This window comes from Eutrema salsugineum, unplaced genomic scaffold (genome assembly GCF_000478725.1).
Source record: "Eutrema salsugineum unplaced genomic scaffold, Eutsalg1_0 scaffold_10, whole genome shotgun sequence".
Lineage (NCBI taxonomy): Eukaryota > Viridiplantae > Streptophyta > Magnoliopsida > Brassicales > Brassicaceae > Eutrema > Eutrema salsugineum.
This window is the reverse complement of record NW_006256908.1, coordinates 9,612,780-9,628,677: the sequence shown is the minus strand read 5'-3', so window position 1 is coordinate 9,628,677 and position 15,898 is coordinate 9,612,780. Positions and strand designations below refer to the sequence as shown.

Genomic DNA, 15,898 nt, shown 5'->3' with positions numbered 1-15,898 from the left:
CTATTCGGTTTAAGCCTTGGTAATGCAATAATATAAAATAAGTGTTACTTGTAATTTTTTGTATGTTATAGGCAGATATATCAAATTATCTCTTTTAAAATAATAGTTTTCCCTCTACATGCTTAATACTTACATGTCATGCATACATATATAATATTAATACTTACATGTCATGCATACATATATATATATATATATGTAGAGCTGTCTATAGAAGAAAAAATCCAAAATGCATTAGCTGGGAACAGAAAAGAAACCTTTTTAACATCTGCAACAAGATTTAGGTGAGTGTTTGTCTACATGCCCCGGGAGGAGAGAGAAAGAGAAAGAGAGAGAGAGAGGGGAGAGAATCTGAAGTATATCTTGATCTAGGCCTCTAGGGCTTCTCATCGACACAACAAAATCTCCATGCTTAAGTGGAATTCATCTGTCTTGTATCTCTTTCATGTCAAACCATAGGATTGATCTATCCACTTGCTCCAAAACCTATATCTAAATCCTAGAGCTACCATATCTCCGGCCCTTTTCTTATTCTTTTTTTCTTGTTAAATCATAAAAGTAAGAAGGAAAAATGATCCCATGTATGGAGAGAGGGAGAAAGACTGAAGAAGAAGAGGATGAAGAAGAAGTAGAAGATGAAGGCGAAGAAAGTAAGGTTTCGAGCAATAGTACAGTGGAAGAGAGCGATAAGAAGGCAAAGGTTAGGCCTTATGTGAGATCTAAAGTTCCACGACTCCGGTGGACTCCTGATCTTCATCTTCGATTTGTCCGCGCCGTTGAGAGGCTTGGTGGTCAAGAAAGTACGTCCTTAGCTACTATCTTCATCAACTCTTCCACATATAAAGCTTAAACAAGTTTGGTCAAACTTTGGTGTAAAACCTTTTGTATCTTCTTAAAAAATAACATTGTGTTTGGATGTGTATAGGAGCAACTCCAAAGTTGGTCCGCCAGATGATGAACATCAAAGGGCTTAGTATTGCTCATGTCAAGAGCCATCTACAGGTACGTATGTGTTGTAATGCTGTTTTTGTTTCACAGAATCTGCGAAATTAGATCAAAGTATCTTATTAAACTGTGAAATGGAACATTGTAGATGTATAGGAGCAAGAAAATTGATGATCAAGGTCAAGGTAATGATTCTTTCTACTTTAGTTAATTAGTTGTCAATTTTATACTCTAATCAACTAAGGTGTCCATTAATTGTTTGCAGCGATAGCTGATCATAGACATTTCATCGAGACTTCCACAGATCGTAATATTTATAAACTAAGTCAGCTACCGATGTTTCGAGGCAATACTCATAACCATGATTCTCAATTCAGGTTTATATTATTTTTGTAAAGTTTAGATTTATGTGCTCCATTAATTATTCCATTTGAACTTCACCTTGATACTAAATTAATAGTTTTAATTCCATTTTTGTTTTTGTAGGTATGGAAGTATGTTCTCAAATGCTTCACTGCGGAACTCTAGCTCTCACGAAACAAACCGGAGTTTGATAGATAAGCCCGGTTTAATTCGCGGCTCATCGGTTAGCAATAACATCCACGGTAGTGAATACATGACTAACAACAGGTCTTTCCAAAACATCTACTCTTCTTCAATTTCTAATCACGTGCCGAGACTAAGACACAATCATCAAGAGCGAACCAATTCAGTCACATTCGATGACCACATTCAAGGACACTCAAGAAAGTTTGAAAAGTTCCCGATCGGTATTGAAGAGAGCACCAATCATACTTATTTTAACAAGACAACGGCTAAAAGAAACGCAAGTACAAGCATCGATCTTGATCTTGACCTCTCTCTTAAGCTAAGAGTACCCGAAACGACAAATTTGGAAGAGACAAAAACAGCAGCAACTACAACGGATCAAACGTTGTCCTTGTCTTTATGTTCGGGCTCGTCTTCATGGAAAAAGAGCCGAGTGATCAAGACGGATGAAGAGGATTGGACGGTTAAGATTGGAAAGGCAAGTACTCTGGATCTGACTCTATGAATTATAGTTAAGAAATGAGACAAATTCTAAGTGAGATCTTGAGGTACTTATCCGATATTTTAATATTCAGTGTCTATTTTGTTAATTATTTCTGTATTTCTTTATTATTAGAAAGGAAACATTCGACCAAAAAAAAAAGAAAGGAAACAAAAAGGTCTGAATATATAACCGTTTTGAGTTTGTTTGATACCGCCAATTTGTATCATCTCATAAATAAACAAATGTCACTAAGTAGCCGCTACATAGTGATTCGGTTTTTGTCCGTCTTCTTCCCATGCAATATACTTATAATATAGCACCATATGATACATAAAACATAACATGTTAATACAATTCCCGTAATAATTAAATATTGACGGGCAAAATTGAAGTTTTATTTTATTTTGATACTATTTAAAAACAATATCTCACATCATTGTCATCTATCTAATTTCACTTACTACCATTTAGTAAATTCACTCTAAAAAAAACAATCTTCGTAAATTAAATTTTATCATGTAGAATCCTAATAACCTAAGATAAAATCCTGACATTCATTTAATAAGTTATACGTCTACGGAAGACAAATAATACAAAAAGTATTTAAATCACATCATTGTCATCTATTCATCTGTCTCCAAAATTTTGTCATTCCACCTAATTATTCTTAAATTTATATAAGCTGGTGCATCCCTTCATTTGTAAATGATATTTTTACCTAAAACATTAAAACTTCCAGTCCTTAATTACACAGATAACGGTTAAGTTTATATACTACGATGTGTTTCCATTCGATATATCTCTTACCTTTTAGCTTGTTCATTTGTGATGGATTTTCCGATGGAAAATTCCAGTAGATACAATACCAAGAGAGGACCGAAAAAATATGATACTTTTTATTGGGCTAACACTGGGCTTTTACAACCCTTTTCTTTTCTAATTACTCTTTGAATAGAAAACTTTTAGTTACAAAATCGATGCTTTGATATAGTCATACAGCAGATAAGTATAGAATCTATAGACAAAGCACATGTAGGGCGAAGGACTAATGATTTATCGTCATAAAGTTCATATAGACATAGTTAATGTTTTTGCTTCTCGTACAATGTTGTTGACTCTCTTAAAGACAAAGTATGTGGGTGAAGTCGGGTTAGCTAGGCATTTTTTTATGTAGCATTACATTTTTGTTGTGCAATGATTTGATGACGTACTCAAATAGTAACAAAAGTTTTTATCATATATGATTTCTGAATGAACGATGATAGTTATTTTAACTGATCTAGCTCTTAAGGACATTGATCTACTAGTATCTCCAATATATTATTGTAGAAGTTTTATTCTATATCCATATGGAGTGACGTCGTTAAATAGTAGAACGTTGATACTGTTGTATAATTGAATCTCTGTATATAACTTCTTTTTTTTTTTTTTTTGAAAGAAAGAATCTATATAACTTCAACGTGCCAAATACAACGTTCGAGCCAGGATCAATTTCGATATTTCAAACAAACAAATGGAATCTTTGCTTCTTAAACATTCGATGTGTCACTAGTCAACTTCTTTAATATTAAACATGGCCGCACGATCAAAACTGACGAACGCAGGTACCCAAAATTTCAACATAAATAAGCCTAAGGAGAAAACTCTACAGTTTCACAAACAAAAAATAAATAAAATCTTTGCAAATTTAATTTATATGTCATTTTAATGTCTTTAGTAGATATATATATATATATTGTAAACATGTGAAAAGGAACTTAAACTAAAACTTGAAAGAAAGATAAATTATATTAATCCATTTCATTGTAGAGATATACTAGTATCATGAGATTCTCTTTACTTAATCTTAAGAAAAAGAAAGAAGCTTCTTTGAAATATCAAGATTCAAAATTGAAGAATGAGAAACATATCAATCCATCTTCGAAGACTTTTCTACAACAAAACACCAAACCCCACTTGTGAGCTGTCTATTTTCACACACACATTATTATAATCAAAGGTTTTCACACCTACAAAATTTCATGCTCCTATAACCCATTTGACTATAAACATTTAGAATCAAGAAAAACCTCCAAAAAGAAGGGAGAAGAGATGGGCACGGCCGGACCTTACGATCCGCACTTGCCGGCGGTTCCTGATTGGCTCAACACAGGAGACAACGCGTGGCAGCTCACGGCGGCGACTCTGGTTGGTCTACAGAGCATGCCAGGTCTGGTAATCCTCTACGCCTCCATCGTCAAGAAGAAATGGGCCGTGAACTCCGCTTTTATGGCTCTTTACGCCTTCGCCGCCGTTCTTCTCTGTTGGGTCCTCCTCTGTTACAAAATGGCCTTCGGCGATGAGCTTTTGCCTTTCTGGGGCAAAGGTGGTCCCGCCTTCAATCAAGGATACCTCAAGAGCCGAGCAAAGGTCTTGAATTTCGGTTAATGCACACAAGCTGTTCGATAAAATGCCTAAAAGAGAGATTTTTGTTTTAAAAAAAAGTTGACTCTTTTGTTTCTTTTACAGATCCCAGAAACCGTCCATTTTGTGAACGGGAAGATAGAGAAAGAAGCGACGATGCCGTATTTTCCGATGGCGACGTTGGTGTATTTTCAGTTCACATTCGCGGCGATAACGACGATACTTGTGGCGGGATCGGTGTTGGGGAGGATGAATATAAAAGCGTGGATGGCGTTTGTGCCATTGTGGCTAATTTTCAGCTACACAGTCGGAGCTTATAGTCTATGGGGCGGAGGGTTTCTTTATCACTGGGGAGTCATTGATTACTCCGGTGGTTATGTTATTCATCTCTCCTCTGGTGTCGCCGGTTTCGTCGCCGCTTACTGGGTAAGTATAATCTCCCCAATTTCTTTTTTTAAAAAATCTTTCCTTTTGGTTGTTAAAACAAATTCGGAATTCTTTGTTTTTGTAAATTTAGAAAGATTTGAGGGTAGTTTATTTAGTTAGAATGAATCAGTTATAGTTAAATTGTGAGGCTAATTTTTTTGTTTTTTACTACCAAAAAGAAATTAAATGAATATTGGTTGTGAAGTGATGATGATAAACATTGAAGAAGAAGATATTTTTTAAATTGATGTTTGTTGAAAATTTTGGATTTAATTCATGTACAGTAGATGAAGACGACATGGTCATAGACGCGGAAAATTTATAAGTATATTTCGATGTAGACTTTGCCAAGTTTTGTTTTGATTTCTCTTTCGTGATGATTACGTATTCTAGTTTCAAGGTTTATACTTATGGATCAGTTTAATGATTGATCGATACACTAACAAAAAAATAATTAAATTTACAAGTCATAGATAAATTAAAAAATCATTGTATTTTGACAACACGATTTTAACTTGTATATAGTAGTGTTGGCAACGCAGATTACTTCAATTAGAGAGAATAGTAATCATTTCTGAATAAACTATTTTTTCTTCATGTGAAGAAAAAAAAACTCTCCAAATACCTATTACAATATTGATGATCTTACTCAACTAAAAATATCCGGTTTTGCCAAATAGTAATTCACAAAAATGATTGCGGTAGATTTCAAATACCTAAAACTTTGATAGATAATTGATGAAGCCTAGAGCAAAATAAAACTTAATTTTTTTTGTCCCCGTATGAAACAAGGGAAAATGGTTAGTTAAAAAGCAAACACTAGCTAGTTGAAAGAGTCGTCGTAACTCGTAACTCCTAAGTCGTCCCATGTTGATATAGATTAGATTATAAGTTAAATTAAATGCCGATATGTGTGACATATGACTGTAGGTAGGACCCAGGCCACAGGCTGACAGAGAGAGATTCCCACCGAACAATGTTCTGTTAATGCTCGCCGGAGCTGGACTCCTATGGATGGGATGGTCAGGTTTTAACGGCGGAGCTCCTTACGCCGCCAACTTAACCTCCTCAATCGCGGTGCTCAACACCAACCTCTCCGCCGCCACCAGCCTCCTCGTGTGGACCACACTTGATGTCATCTTCTTTGGCAAACCTTCTGTCATCGGAGCCATTCAAGGCATGGTCACTGGTCTCGCCGGCGTCACTCCCGGAGCAGGTCTCATTCTCCTTTTATCTCAAAACACTTTTTTTTTTTGTTCTTTGGTTTAACATTAATGATTAAACTGTAATCAATAATAATTTATTAGACTAACAAACGAAATGTATTTGCAGGGTTGGTCCAAACATGGGCAGCTATAATAATTGGAATATTCTCAGGATCAGTTCCATGGGCCTCTATGATGATCCTTCACAAGAAATCCACTCTTCTCCAACAGGTAAACTGTAGAATAAATGTAAATTTTTTTATTAGTAATAAAAAATAAAAATGTGGTAAATGCGATATATATTGATTGGATTTTATAAACAGGTGGATGATACATTAGCGGTATTCTACACGCACGCAGTAGCCGGAATATTAGGTGGAATAATGACAGGTTTGTTTGCACATCCTGATCTCTGCAAGTTGTATCTTCCTGTCCCAAACAGCAATGGAGCTTTCTACCGCGGAAATGGCGGCAAACAGCTTCTGAAACAGTTGGCCGGAGCTGCTTTCATTGCTGTCTGGAATTTGGTGTCGACGACTCTCATACTCCTTGCTATTAAGATGTTTATACCGTTGAGAATGCCAGAGGAAGAGCTTGGGATTGGAGACGACGCGGCTCATGGAGAAGAAGCTTATGCTCTTTGGGGAGATGGAGAGAAGTTCGAGGCCACGAGGCATGCCACGCAGATGCAACAGTTTGAGAGAGATCAAGAAGCTGCTCATCCTTCTTATGTTCATGGTGCTAGAGGTGTCACCATCGTTTTATAAATTTTTCATTTTTTTGTATCTTTCTCTTTTTTTCTTTTGGTGTGGTAGAGACGTGAAATGATTTGCTTTTGTATAGTTGGAAACTTCAGTTTTCATTTTGTTTATGATGTAATTGCACTTAACATCCACTTATGCTAAAGTTAAAAAGATGCTTCGCGAATTAGAACTCAATAAAATTAGGCAGACAATTAACTTAGGATTGTTTTGCAAGAAATATATAATACCTTCTTAAGAGTTTTTGGTGTGCCAATAATACTTTTAAATTTGTCAATTATAACTTTGTTACTTGATGGAGGATATGATAAAATTTCTCTTATAATATTGACTCATGTGCTAAACCCAAGTTCATCTTTGGATTAGAATAGACTTTTTCACTTCAAATTTCGGACTGGCAATATAAACTAATATTTCTCTTAGGATTAGTGCTGATTTATGTCTTTCGAAATAATTGGACACTAATGAAGAAATTATTAAAAATTTGTACCTATAGACTTGTCACTAACTTTTTTTTTTTTTTTTTTTTTTAATTTTAGCATAAAAGGCTTCAAGACCAAAAGCCTGCAAGTGGCGTGGTTTCAGTCGATGAGCCTATAAATATCAAGTAAAACCTTTTGCACCACCATCGCCACTAAAAAAAAAAAATCGTTTGCTCACTGACTCTGACCAGCTCACACACAAAGATGGAACCCAATATTTACCAACTTGCCCTCGCGGCTCTCTTTGGAGCTTCCTTTGTTGCTGTTTCAGGGTTTTTCATGCACTTCAAGGCACTGAATCTCGTCCTTGAGCGTGGTAGGGAGAAGAAAGACAACACCGAAGGAGACTCGCCTCAGCATCAGAATCAAACCCTTGGGAGACGGCGGAGCCATGTCCGGAGAAAAGCAAATGACCAATACGGTCGCAGCCCCGCCTCGGTTCCAGATGCCACGCCCTTTACCGATGGTGGCGGCGGCGGCGGAGGAGGTGATGCAGGGCGAACCAACGGCCATGTTTATGTTGACGAAATCCCGCCTGGTTTGCCCAGGCTTCATACTCCATCAGAAGGTATTGGAGCTTCCTGATTTCATTTACCAATCCTAGATTTAATCAGATTAGATTTTGGATACATAACTTGAACAGTGATTGTGAAATTTCATTGTGAATAATTCGGGTTTAGTGTGGTTTGATTGCCTTTTGCTATCGTATTTGATTACACTTGCAGTATTCTGATAGTCTGTGATTGTTCCAGGGAGATCTTCTGTACATGGGACTAGTATCAGGAAAACTGGAAGCTTTGTCAGACCAATTTCTCCGAAATCCCCTGTTGCTAGTGCTAGTGCCTTTGAGAGTGTGGAAGAATCAGATGATGATGATAATATGACAGATAGTGCGGGTTTGGATGCTTCCTACTTGCAAGCCAACGGGGACTTGGTGAGTTTCTTAGTCACCATCTTTTAGTGAGAAAGCAAAAAGGCTTACAAGTAAGATTGATTTTTTTTTTTTTTTGGCAGCCTGCAGATGCCACTGAAGAGCAAATATCTATGGCTGCTTCAAGCATGATCCGATCACACAGTGTGTCTGGTGACCTACATGGAGTTCAGCCCGATCCTATTGCCGCTGACATTCTGCGTAAAGAGCCTGAGCAAGAAACTTTTGTCCGTCTTAATGTTCCTCTTGGTAAGAATGATTACAGGTTTTTTTTCTTTCTCGCTCTGTCATCTCGCCTGACTTCCAGTTACTTTATTCTTGGTGCTCTTGTCTTGTTATCAAAATGACATGTTTGATTCATAAGCCCCACTAGTTTAATATTTTTTTGCTAGTGACTAGGAATTAAGTGGCACTACAGATAATGCAATAGATATAGTCTATAAGGGAGCTGAGCCTTTGAAATCTCTGAAATATAGTTTTGGAAGTATAGCTTGAAACAGTTTGAGTTCAATCCATTGCTTATTAAGAGACTCTACACATGATCTTTTCAGAGGTGCCCACATCCGATGAAGTTGAAGCCTACAAATGTCTACAAGAATGTCTTGAATTACGGAAGAGATATGTCTTCCAAGAAACAGTTGCACCATGGGAAAAAGAAGTCATATCTGATCCTAGTACCCCGAAGCCTAATCCAGAGCCATTTGCGCACTATCCTCAGGGAAAATCTGATGTAAGTTTGTTCTCCTTATTTTTTTTTCATGCAACACCATGCATTGGTGAATTTAACTTTCCTAATTTTTGCTTTACAGCATTATTTTGAGATGCAAGATGGGGTAGTCCATGTTTTTCCAAATAAAGATGGTAAGAGCCCAAGTATGGGAAATTTAATGCTTTCTTTTGTCATGTACCAATAAAAGTTGATTTGGTTACAATCCTACGCTTTTCAAATAAAATGACGTGTGTGCTGCTTCGTTTTTCCCAGCAAAAGAAGAGCTCTTCCCGGTAGCTGATGCCACTGCGTTTTTCACTGACTTGCATCACGTACTCAAAGTCATAGCTGCAGGAAACATCCGGACTTTGTGCCACCGTCGACTAGTGCTCCTAGAACAGGCAAGAGTTTTATAGTTAGAGAAGGATTCATTTCTATAAGCAAGTTTTTATCTGGTTAACATCTTGATTTTCTTGTGTTTCAGAAATTCAATCTCCATTTGATGCTTAATGCGGATAAAGAATTTCTTGCCCAAAAAAGTGCACCGCATCGTGATTTTTATAACGTTAGGAAAGTCGACACTCATGTTCATCATTCAGCTTGTATGAACCAGAAACACCTTTTAAGGTTTATCAAGTCAAAGCTCCGGAAAGAACCCGATGAGGTAACAATTGAAACCATATGTTTTAGGAGAGTATAAAATTCGCTAATTTGCAGGTATGATAACTTTTTGCTCTACACAGGTTGTCATATTCCGGGATGGAACATATTTGACCTTGAAAGAAGTTTTTGAGAGCCTGGATCTGACTGGGTAATCTACACTTTTCAATTTTTAAAATCACCATCTTTCTAACTGCAAGACTGTTAATTACTCTTAGGAGCCACCTGGTTGTTACGCAGATAATATGTATTACATTTTTTCAAGGTCATATTACATTTTTCCCCACATTTTACTGTTTCGTTGATGAAGTAAACCTTCTTCTCCATGTTTAAATTTTTCACAGATATGACCTCAACGTCGACCTTTTGGATGTTCATGCAGACAAGAGTACCTTTCATCGCTTTGATAAGTTCAACCTTAAGTATAATCCGTGTGGCCAAAGTAGGCTTAGGGAAATTTTCCTTAAGCAGGATAATCTCATCCAAGGCAATTAAATATCCTTGTCACTCTTAGTTTAGTTGTTATACCAGAAGCTTTATTCTCCTTCTACGTATTATGTATCTCACCATGTGATACTATACAAAAATATATTGAGGGTTGTGATTCCATGATATACTTTTGACATTTCTTTTATTTTTGGTGTCAGGTCGTTTTCTAGGTGAGATAACAAAACAAGTTTTCTCGGACCTTGAAGCTAGCAAGTATCAGGTAAACTCCACGTGCATTTGCAGTAATCTAGTCTTATGCATTGACGACCATGATAACATAAGAATACCGTTACAGTCAATTCTATAATAACTAAGCTTTGTAAATAGTAATCTGCTGGAAATATAAAGAGACTTAGGATTTTGTAATGGATCTCTCCCCACTCCCCCGTAGTCATTACAAACCCAAAGCCAGATAATTCTGAACCACTCTTCCAATTTCTTGTTGCATATGCTATATAGACAGAGAGCATAACTACAGCTTTGGGTTTGTAGTCTCAGTGACCACATCAAACACTCAATTTCTTTCATATGACTACGGTTAACTTTCTCCGTGCCATTGTGCTGCGGATCGACTTTTCTGAAAATATATTTCCTGGCACTGTGCTCAATATATGTATTAAGGAATCTTCTTGCCAAAGCAGATTCATAATTGCTCTGTATTGTCTTTACCGATGTCTGCTTTGAACACTGCAGATGGCTGAATACAGAATATCTATATACGGCCGAAAAATGAGCGAGTGGGACCAACTGGCTAGTTGGATTGTGAACAATGATCTATACAGTGAGAATGTTGTCTGGTTAATTCAGGTTGGCTATCTTTTTGATGCTTTTGTGCTTCTCTTTTTTTAGTTTTTGACCATGAGTGTATGTCTCTCTCTCTCGCTCTCCGTATGTTTGTCACATGATTGCTAACTGAGCTATACTGCCCTTGTTTTATGTCTCTCTGCTCACTAGCTCCCACGCCTGTACAACATTTACAAGGACATGGGTATTGTGACATCGTTCCAGAATATCCTTGACAATATATTCATTCCTCTGTTTGAGGCCACGGTAGATCCCGACTCGCATCCCCAGCTCCATGTTTTTTTGAAGCAGGTTGGCATCTCTATCTACAGAGAACCCCCAATTCGCATGTCTTTCAACTATTAGAAAGTTGGTTTAACTGGTCATAGTTTCTTGTTTGTTTGATTGCTTCTTTTGTTTTCTTGCTCGTTTCTCGTTTGGCATTTCAGGTTGTTGGATTTGATTTGGTCGATGATGAAAGCAAACCTGAAAGACGTCCCACAAAACACATGCCCACTCCAGCTCAATGGACTAACGCATTTAATCCTGCATTTTCGTACTATGTCTACTATTGTTATGCTAACCTCTATGTGCTAAATAAGGTACTATTCCTAATCTCTTCTGCAACTAATTTAATGTTGTCAAAACTGTGTGATATAGAGTAACCTTTTTATCTTCAGCTTCGGGAATCAAAAGGGATGACTACCATCACGCTACGGCCACATTCTGGGGAGGTATTTGATTTCTTCCTTTGTGCTATATAAACGGCTTTCACTTTCAGTTCAATGGATGTTTAAGATGTTTACAAATTTCAGGCTGGTGACATTGACCATTTGGCTGCTACATTTCTCACATGCCATAGCATTGCACATGGAATCAATCTGCGAAAGTCTCCTGTGCTTCAGTATCTCTACTACCTCGCTCAGGTTTGCAGAGACTGCCTGCTTTTATCACATACGTATTATTGTTTCTGGTCTAAGAACATCTGACTGGACATTTATTCCATTTCTTGTGACAGATTGGTCTGGCCATGTCGCCACTGAGCAACAACTCCCTGTTTCTAGATTACCACCGAAACCCGTTTCCTGTGTTTTTCTTAAGAGGTCTCAATGTTTCCCTGTCTACGGATGATCCCCTTCAGATTCACTTAACTAAAGAACCTCTCGTGGAAGAGTACAGCATAGCTGCCTCAGTAAGTCATTATGTTTCCATTATGAAGTCATGTCACACATCATATACCATGAAAGTTAATTATCACTAGATAAGTCTTATTACCTCATGATGATTTATATGGATCTCTTACGATTGCAAAGACCAAAGAGCTGTGAAACTTCACTCGATTTATCCTTCTCTGCTAGGGAGAAAGTTTTAGTTTCTAAAGAGAAAAATTGGACTTTTTCAGGTTTGGAAGCTGAGTTCCTGTGACCTGTGCGAGATAGCTCGTAACTCAGTGTACCAGTCAGGTTTCTCACATGCCCTGAAGGTACATGTTATACCAAACATAGCCTATAGTATAAATTAACAAGATGTCTTCGTTCCGACCTGCTGATAATACTTACTCTTTGACATGTTATAGTCGCACTGGATTGGAAAAGACTACTACAAGAGAGGACCCGATGGAAACGACATTCACAAAACAAACGTGCCTCACATAAGAGTGGAGTTCCGCGACACGGTAGGGACTTTTTACATTTATATATCTTACGCATTTTTGATGATTTTTTTATGTTGGAAAGCAAATTAATTGATGGAAGCTGATGCAGATCTGGAGAGAGGAGATGCAACAGGTTTATCTGGGCAAGGCTGATATCTCAGATGAAGTTGTTCCATAAAACCCACAATAAAGAAGTGGCAACGTTTAAGGCGTTGAACGTGTGACGCTGAATGGAGCAGATGAAGCCACGGGATGGGACAAACTTTAAAATTTTACCATTCACATAATTATGGAGATCATTATGTGAGTACGAGGTGTTTGTAACCAAAATAAGGCACTTACATAAACAAAACATTTAATAATATTTAGTTTTCTGAAATATTAAAGAAAATAGTTAAAAAGGTTTCTTCTGATTTTTTAAGATATAATATTCTCATACATAAAAGAATGGTAAGCTATTATGAAACTTTTTAATTTTTTTAATGCAAATTTTGCATATATAATGACAGTAACATAGAGGAGAATAAGTAATAAAGATTCAAAATCTGATTTAGCTGACATAGAAACGGTAGAAGTTTTTTTTGATAAAAGAAACGGTAGAAGTTGCACATGCAAAACATTTAGTGTCAACAAGAGTCAATATAGCAAATATGTTGTGGATACTGGCGAAATCAAAGTATTTAGTATGTTTTATTGTATTGTATTCAATTTGTTTTTCTGTAATATATTGTATTTAATTTTTTATGATTTAATGATTTACTTGATTTAGCAATATATATACATATATACATTAAAAATACTTTTAAAATAAATTTGGGTGTTAAGATTCATAAATAGTACATGAAAAAATTCTTCATCACAAAAAATAAATAAATTAATTTACAATTATACCAATATTATAATTTTAATTTACAATCTATATTTGGTATGTATATTTACCTTGTTTTTCTTGATGTTTCAGATATTAGTTGAAGCCCAAGTATTTTATAGCCTTAATATCAGCCCAATGTAAGCCCATATAAACAGAGTTAATATGTTGAAACAAATCAGCTCAAATTCCCCAATGATAACTCTCGTAGCTCGGACAAAAATGGCTGCAATCAGCTTTTCCTCTTTGCATGCCTCAGCCTCTCCCCGTGTTTCTCGTCCACATGTTTCCAGAAATACCCCTGGCCTTACTCTCTTCTCACCATCCTTCTCCTTTCCCTCTCTCTCCTTCACACTCCGTGACACAGCCCGGTCTCGACGTCCCTTCTTAATCGCCTCCGCCGTGAAGACTCTGGGGGAGGCGGAGCAGCTTCCGATTGCTGAGGCTGAGTCGATTCCGGATGATTCCGGCGTCTACGCTGTCTACGATAAGAGCGACGAGCTTCAGTTCGTCGGAATATCCCGGAACATCGCCGCGAGTGTCTCTGCGCACCTGAAATCGGTGCCGGAGCTTTGTGGCTCCGTCAAGGTAATCTCGCCTCCCGATTCGCCGTCGTCCTGTTGAAGGATAACATCAAAATGAATTCTATAGAGTAGCGATGAATCTGAAACCTAGAGTAGCATGAAAATGGAATCATTTCACACGTTTCTGTGAATCTTGATTGATTGATATATACTAACTAGGATTCACTGTTTCGTGGTTGACTTTTTTTTTTCATTACCGTTCAGACTTCAGAGATCGAGAAGTCTATTGGTGATTCCTGGGAAACTAGGCTAACTTGTCTGTCTGTTTGTAGAATTTGAGCTAATGAAGTTCTGGAACAGGATTTTTGATAAGAGTTCTTCAACTACACATTGTCACATTAGCAAGTGAGTCATTGAGTATGAGTAGTAGATGCATCAAGTGTCTAACTTTTGTTAATAGTTACTGTGAGAAATAAAGGAAATCCCGTCTATGAGATTTCAATAAGTGCTTATGATACGCAATCAGGAGTGAATCCTAATCAATAGAACAAGAAAAGATTTTTCCAAGTCTTGACCATGTTATGTTAGGTAGTTTTGCTTTCCTACTTCATTTAGGATTTTATTCTTCATTACTTGTTTTGGTAGTTTTATTGTAGATTCAGGATAGTGCTCGTTGGCGAGATTCATCCCGGGTTAGAAGAGATTCGTGAGGTTTATCGGCTTTGTTCGCAGATTGGATTTATCCTGTTTTCTGTTTTGATTCCTATTCTCTGTTAGGTTCTTTCAACTAATGAGAAGAGTTTGAGTTTCTTTTGTCTCCTTGATCCTTTACTATATCAGCTTGCAACAGTCGAATCTATAATAACTCTTTAGAAATTTAGTTTAACATTACATATTAACATGGAAATAGAAGCTGTAAGGACCCTTTTGGTGTTTGTTTGCCCCCATGGACTTATAAACAACAACGACATTGAGTCTATTTTTTTGCCTCATGGACTTATGAAGAACAACGACTTTGAGTATATTCTTTCTTTTTGGCATTTTTGATATTTTGAATTAATGGTTCATCATTTGTTGCTAGGTTGGTATAGTAGAAGAACCGGACAAAGCGGTTCTAACACAAGCATGGAAATCATGGATAGAAGAACACATAAAAGTAACCGGAAAAGTCCCGGCGGGGAATAAGCAAGGGAACAACACATGGGTCAAACAGACTCCGAGGAAGAAATCTGATATCCGTCTCACTCCAGGACGCCATGTCGAGCTCACTGTTCCCTTAGAGGAACTGATTGACCGGTTAGTGAAAGAGAACAAAGTGGTAGCTTTCATAAAAGGATCGAGAAGTGCTCCCCAATGTGGATTCTCACAGAGAGTGGTTGGGATTCTTGAAAGCCAAGGAGTGGATTATGAAACAGTAGATGTTCTTGACGATGACTATAATCACGGGCTAAGAGAGAAGCTGAAGAGTTACAGCAATTGGCCAACGTTTCCACAGGTATTTGTGAAAGGAGAACTTTTAGGAGGTTGTGACATATTGACCTCAATGTATGAGAATGGAGAACTTGGCAATATGTTGAATTAGTTTCATCCCATTTTCTTTCTCTATATCTTAGTTGTGTAACTCAAAACATTTGTAAGTGCGAATCCTTATAAACTCTTGGAATATCTTTTGTAGCTCTACAAACTTATATTGCTTGTTTTTTGCATTTATAAAGTTTACATATTCTTTTACAATATCTATGTACCTTAGCACGTGTAAATGTCACTAACAACTTTATGTAGGAGAATATGTCTACGTTTAGTAGCTGTTAAGCCAGGTGCAACTTATCTTGCTTGAAATTGCAAGTGTGTACACATGCACGCTAAAGATTAAATAGAGATTGTTAATAAAAAGGTATACTAGAAATTACATGTGTAAAAAAATGTTACAAGGACACTTATAGTGAAATGTATATTGTTTGACCGATCTCTCGAGTCTTAAGGAGACAAAGTTGGGGCTTTAATCTGCTTTGCCACCAAAAAGGT

General features: G+C 37.0%; 4 protein-coding genes across 4 annotated transcripts; all 4 read left to right on the top strand.

Annotated features, from left to right (window-relative positions):
* Nucleotides 1-251: 251 nt before the first annotated feature.
* Nucleotides 252-2,121, top strand: LOC18027206 (putative two-component response regulator ARR20). Its single transcript, XM_006410967.2, has 5 exons — nt 252-800; nt 926-1,002; nt 1,094-1,130; nt 1,211-1,322; nt 1,432-2,121. Exons 1-5 carry the CDS (start codon nt 572-574, stop codon nt 1,997-1,999), a joined length of 1,023 nt encoding a protein of 340 aa, XP_006411030.1. The 5' UTR covers nt 252-571; the 3' UTR covers nt 2,000-2,121.
* Nucleotides 2,122-4,069: 1,948 nt separating this feature from the next.
* On the top strand, nt 4,070-6,945 carry LOC18027205 (ammonium transporter 2). Its single transcript, XM_006410966.2, has 5 exons — nt 4,070-4,387; nt 4,487-4,807; nt 5,738-6,023; nt 6,140-6,243; nt 6,336-6,945. Exons 1-5 carry the CDS (start codon nt 4,070-4,072, stop codon nt 6,777-6,779), a joined length of 1,473 nt encoding a protein of 490 aa, XP_006411029.1. The 3' UTR covers nt 6,780-6,945.
* A 441-nt stretch (nt 6,946-7,386) lies between these two features.
* Nucleotides 7,387-12,894, top strand: LOC18027204 (AMP deaminase). Its single transcript, XM_006410965.2, has 19 exons — nt 7,387-7,823; nt 8,008-8,189; nt 8,270-8,435; nt 8,738-8,916; nt 8,996-9,047; nt 9,169-9,296; nt 9,380-9,559; nt 9,639-9,706; nt 9,900-10,042; nt 10,203-10,264; nt 10,738-10,851; nt 10,999-11,139; nt 11,277-11,429; nt 11,508-11,561; nt 11,643-11,753; nt 11,846-12,019; nt 12,230-12,310; nt 12,404-12,502; nt 12,591-12,894. The coding sequence occupies exons 1-19, from the start codon at nt 7,460-7,462 to the stop codon at nt 12,657-12,659; spliced, it is 2,520 nt and encodes an 839-aa protein (XP_006411028.1). The 5' UTR covers nt 7,387-7,459; the 3' UTR covers nt 12,660-12,894.
* Nucleotides 12,895-13,547: 653 nt separating this feature from the next.
* Nucleotides 13,548-15,561, top strand: LOC18027203 (bifunctional monothiol glutaredoxin-S16, chloroplastic). Its single transcript, XM_006410964.2, has 2 exons — nt 13,548-13,937; nt 14,955-15,561. Exons 1-2 carry the CDS (start codon nt 13,572-13,574, stop codon nt 15,453-15,455), a joined length of 867 nt encoding a protein of 288 aa, XP_006411027.1. The 5' UTR covers nt 13,548-13,571; the 3' UTR covers nt 15,456-15,561.
* The last annotated feature ends 337 nt before the right edge of the window (nt 15,562-15,898 follow it).

What these genes read in the sequence shown, in the direction of transcription:
- LOC18027206 (XM_006410967.2), top strand. Translation starts at nt 572, where the DNA reads ATGATCCCATGTATGGAGAGAGGGAGAAAGACTGAAGAAGAAGAGGAT. An exon ending in GAGGCTTGGTGGTCAAGAAA is followed by an intron (nt 801 to 925) that starts GTACGTCCTTAG and finishes GGATGTGTATAG; the next exon opens with GAGCAACTCCAAAGTTGGTC. An exon ending in ATGTCAAGAGCCATCTACAG is followed by an intron (nt 1,003 to 1,093) that starts GTACGTATGTGT and finishes GGAACATTGTAG; the next exon opens with ATGTATAGGAGCAAGAAAAT.
- LOC18027205 (XM_006410966.2), top strand. Translation starts at nt 4,070, where the DNA reads ATGGGCACGGCCGGACCTTACGATCCGCACTTGCCGGCGGTTCCTGAT. An exon ending in CGGCGTCACTCCCGGAGCAG is followed by an intron (nt 6,024 to 6,139) that starts GTCTCATTCTCC and finishes ATGTATTTGCAG; the next exon opens with GGTTGGTCCAAACATGGGCA. An exon ending in AATCCACTCTTCTCCAACAG is followed by an intron (nt 6,244 to 6,335) that starts GTAAACTGTAGA and finishes TTTTATAAACAG; the next exon opens with GTGGATGATACATTAGCGGT.
- LOC18027203 (XM_006410964.2), top strand. Translation starts at nt 13,572, where the DNA reads ATGGCTGCAATCAGCTTTTCCTCTTTGCATGCCTCAGCCTCTCCCCGT. An exon ending in AGCTTTGTGGCTCCGTCAAG is followed by an intron (nt 13,938 to 14,954) that starts GTAATCTCGCCT and finishes ATTTGTTGCTAG; the next exon opens with GTTGGTATAGTAGAAGAACC.
- LOC18027204 (XM_006410965.2), top strand. Translation starts at nt 7,460, where the DNA reads ATGGAACCCAATATTTACCAACTTGCCCTCGCGGCTCTCTTTGGAGCT. An exon ending in GCTTCATACTCCATCAGAAG is followed by an intron (nt 7,824 to 8,007) that starts GTATTGGAGCTT and finishes TGATTGTTCCAG; the next exon opens with GGAGATCTTCTGTACATGGG. An exon ending in CCGTCTTAATGTTCCTCTTG is followed by an intron (nt 8,436 to 8,737) that starts GTAAGAATGATT and finishes TGATCTTTTCAG; the next exon opens with AGGTGCCCACATCCGATGAA.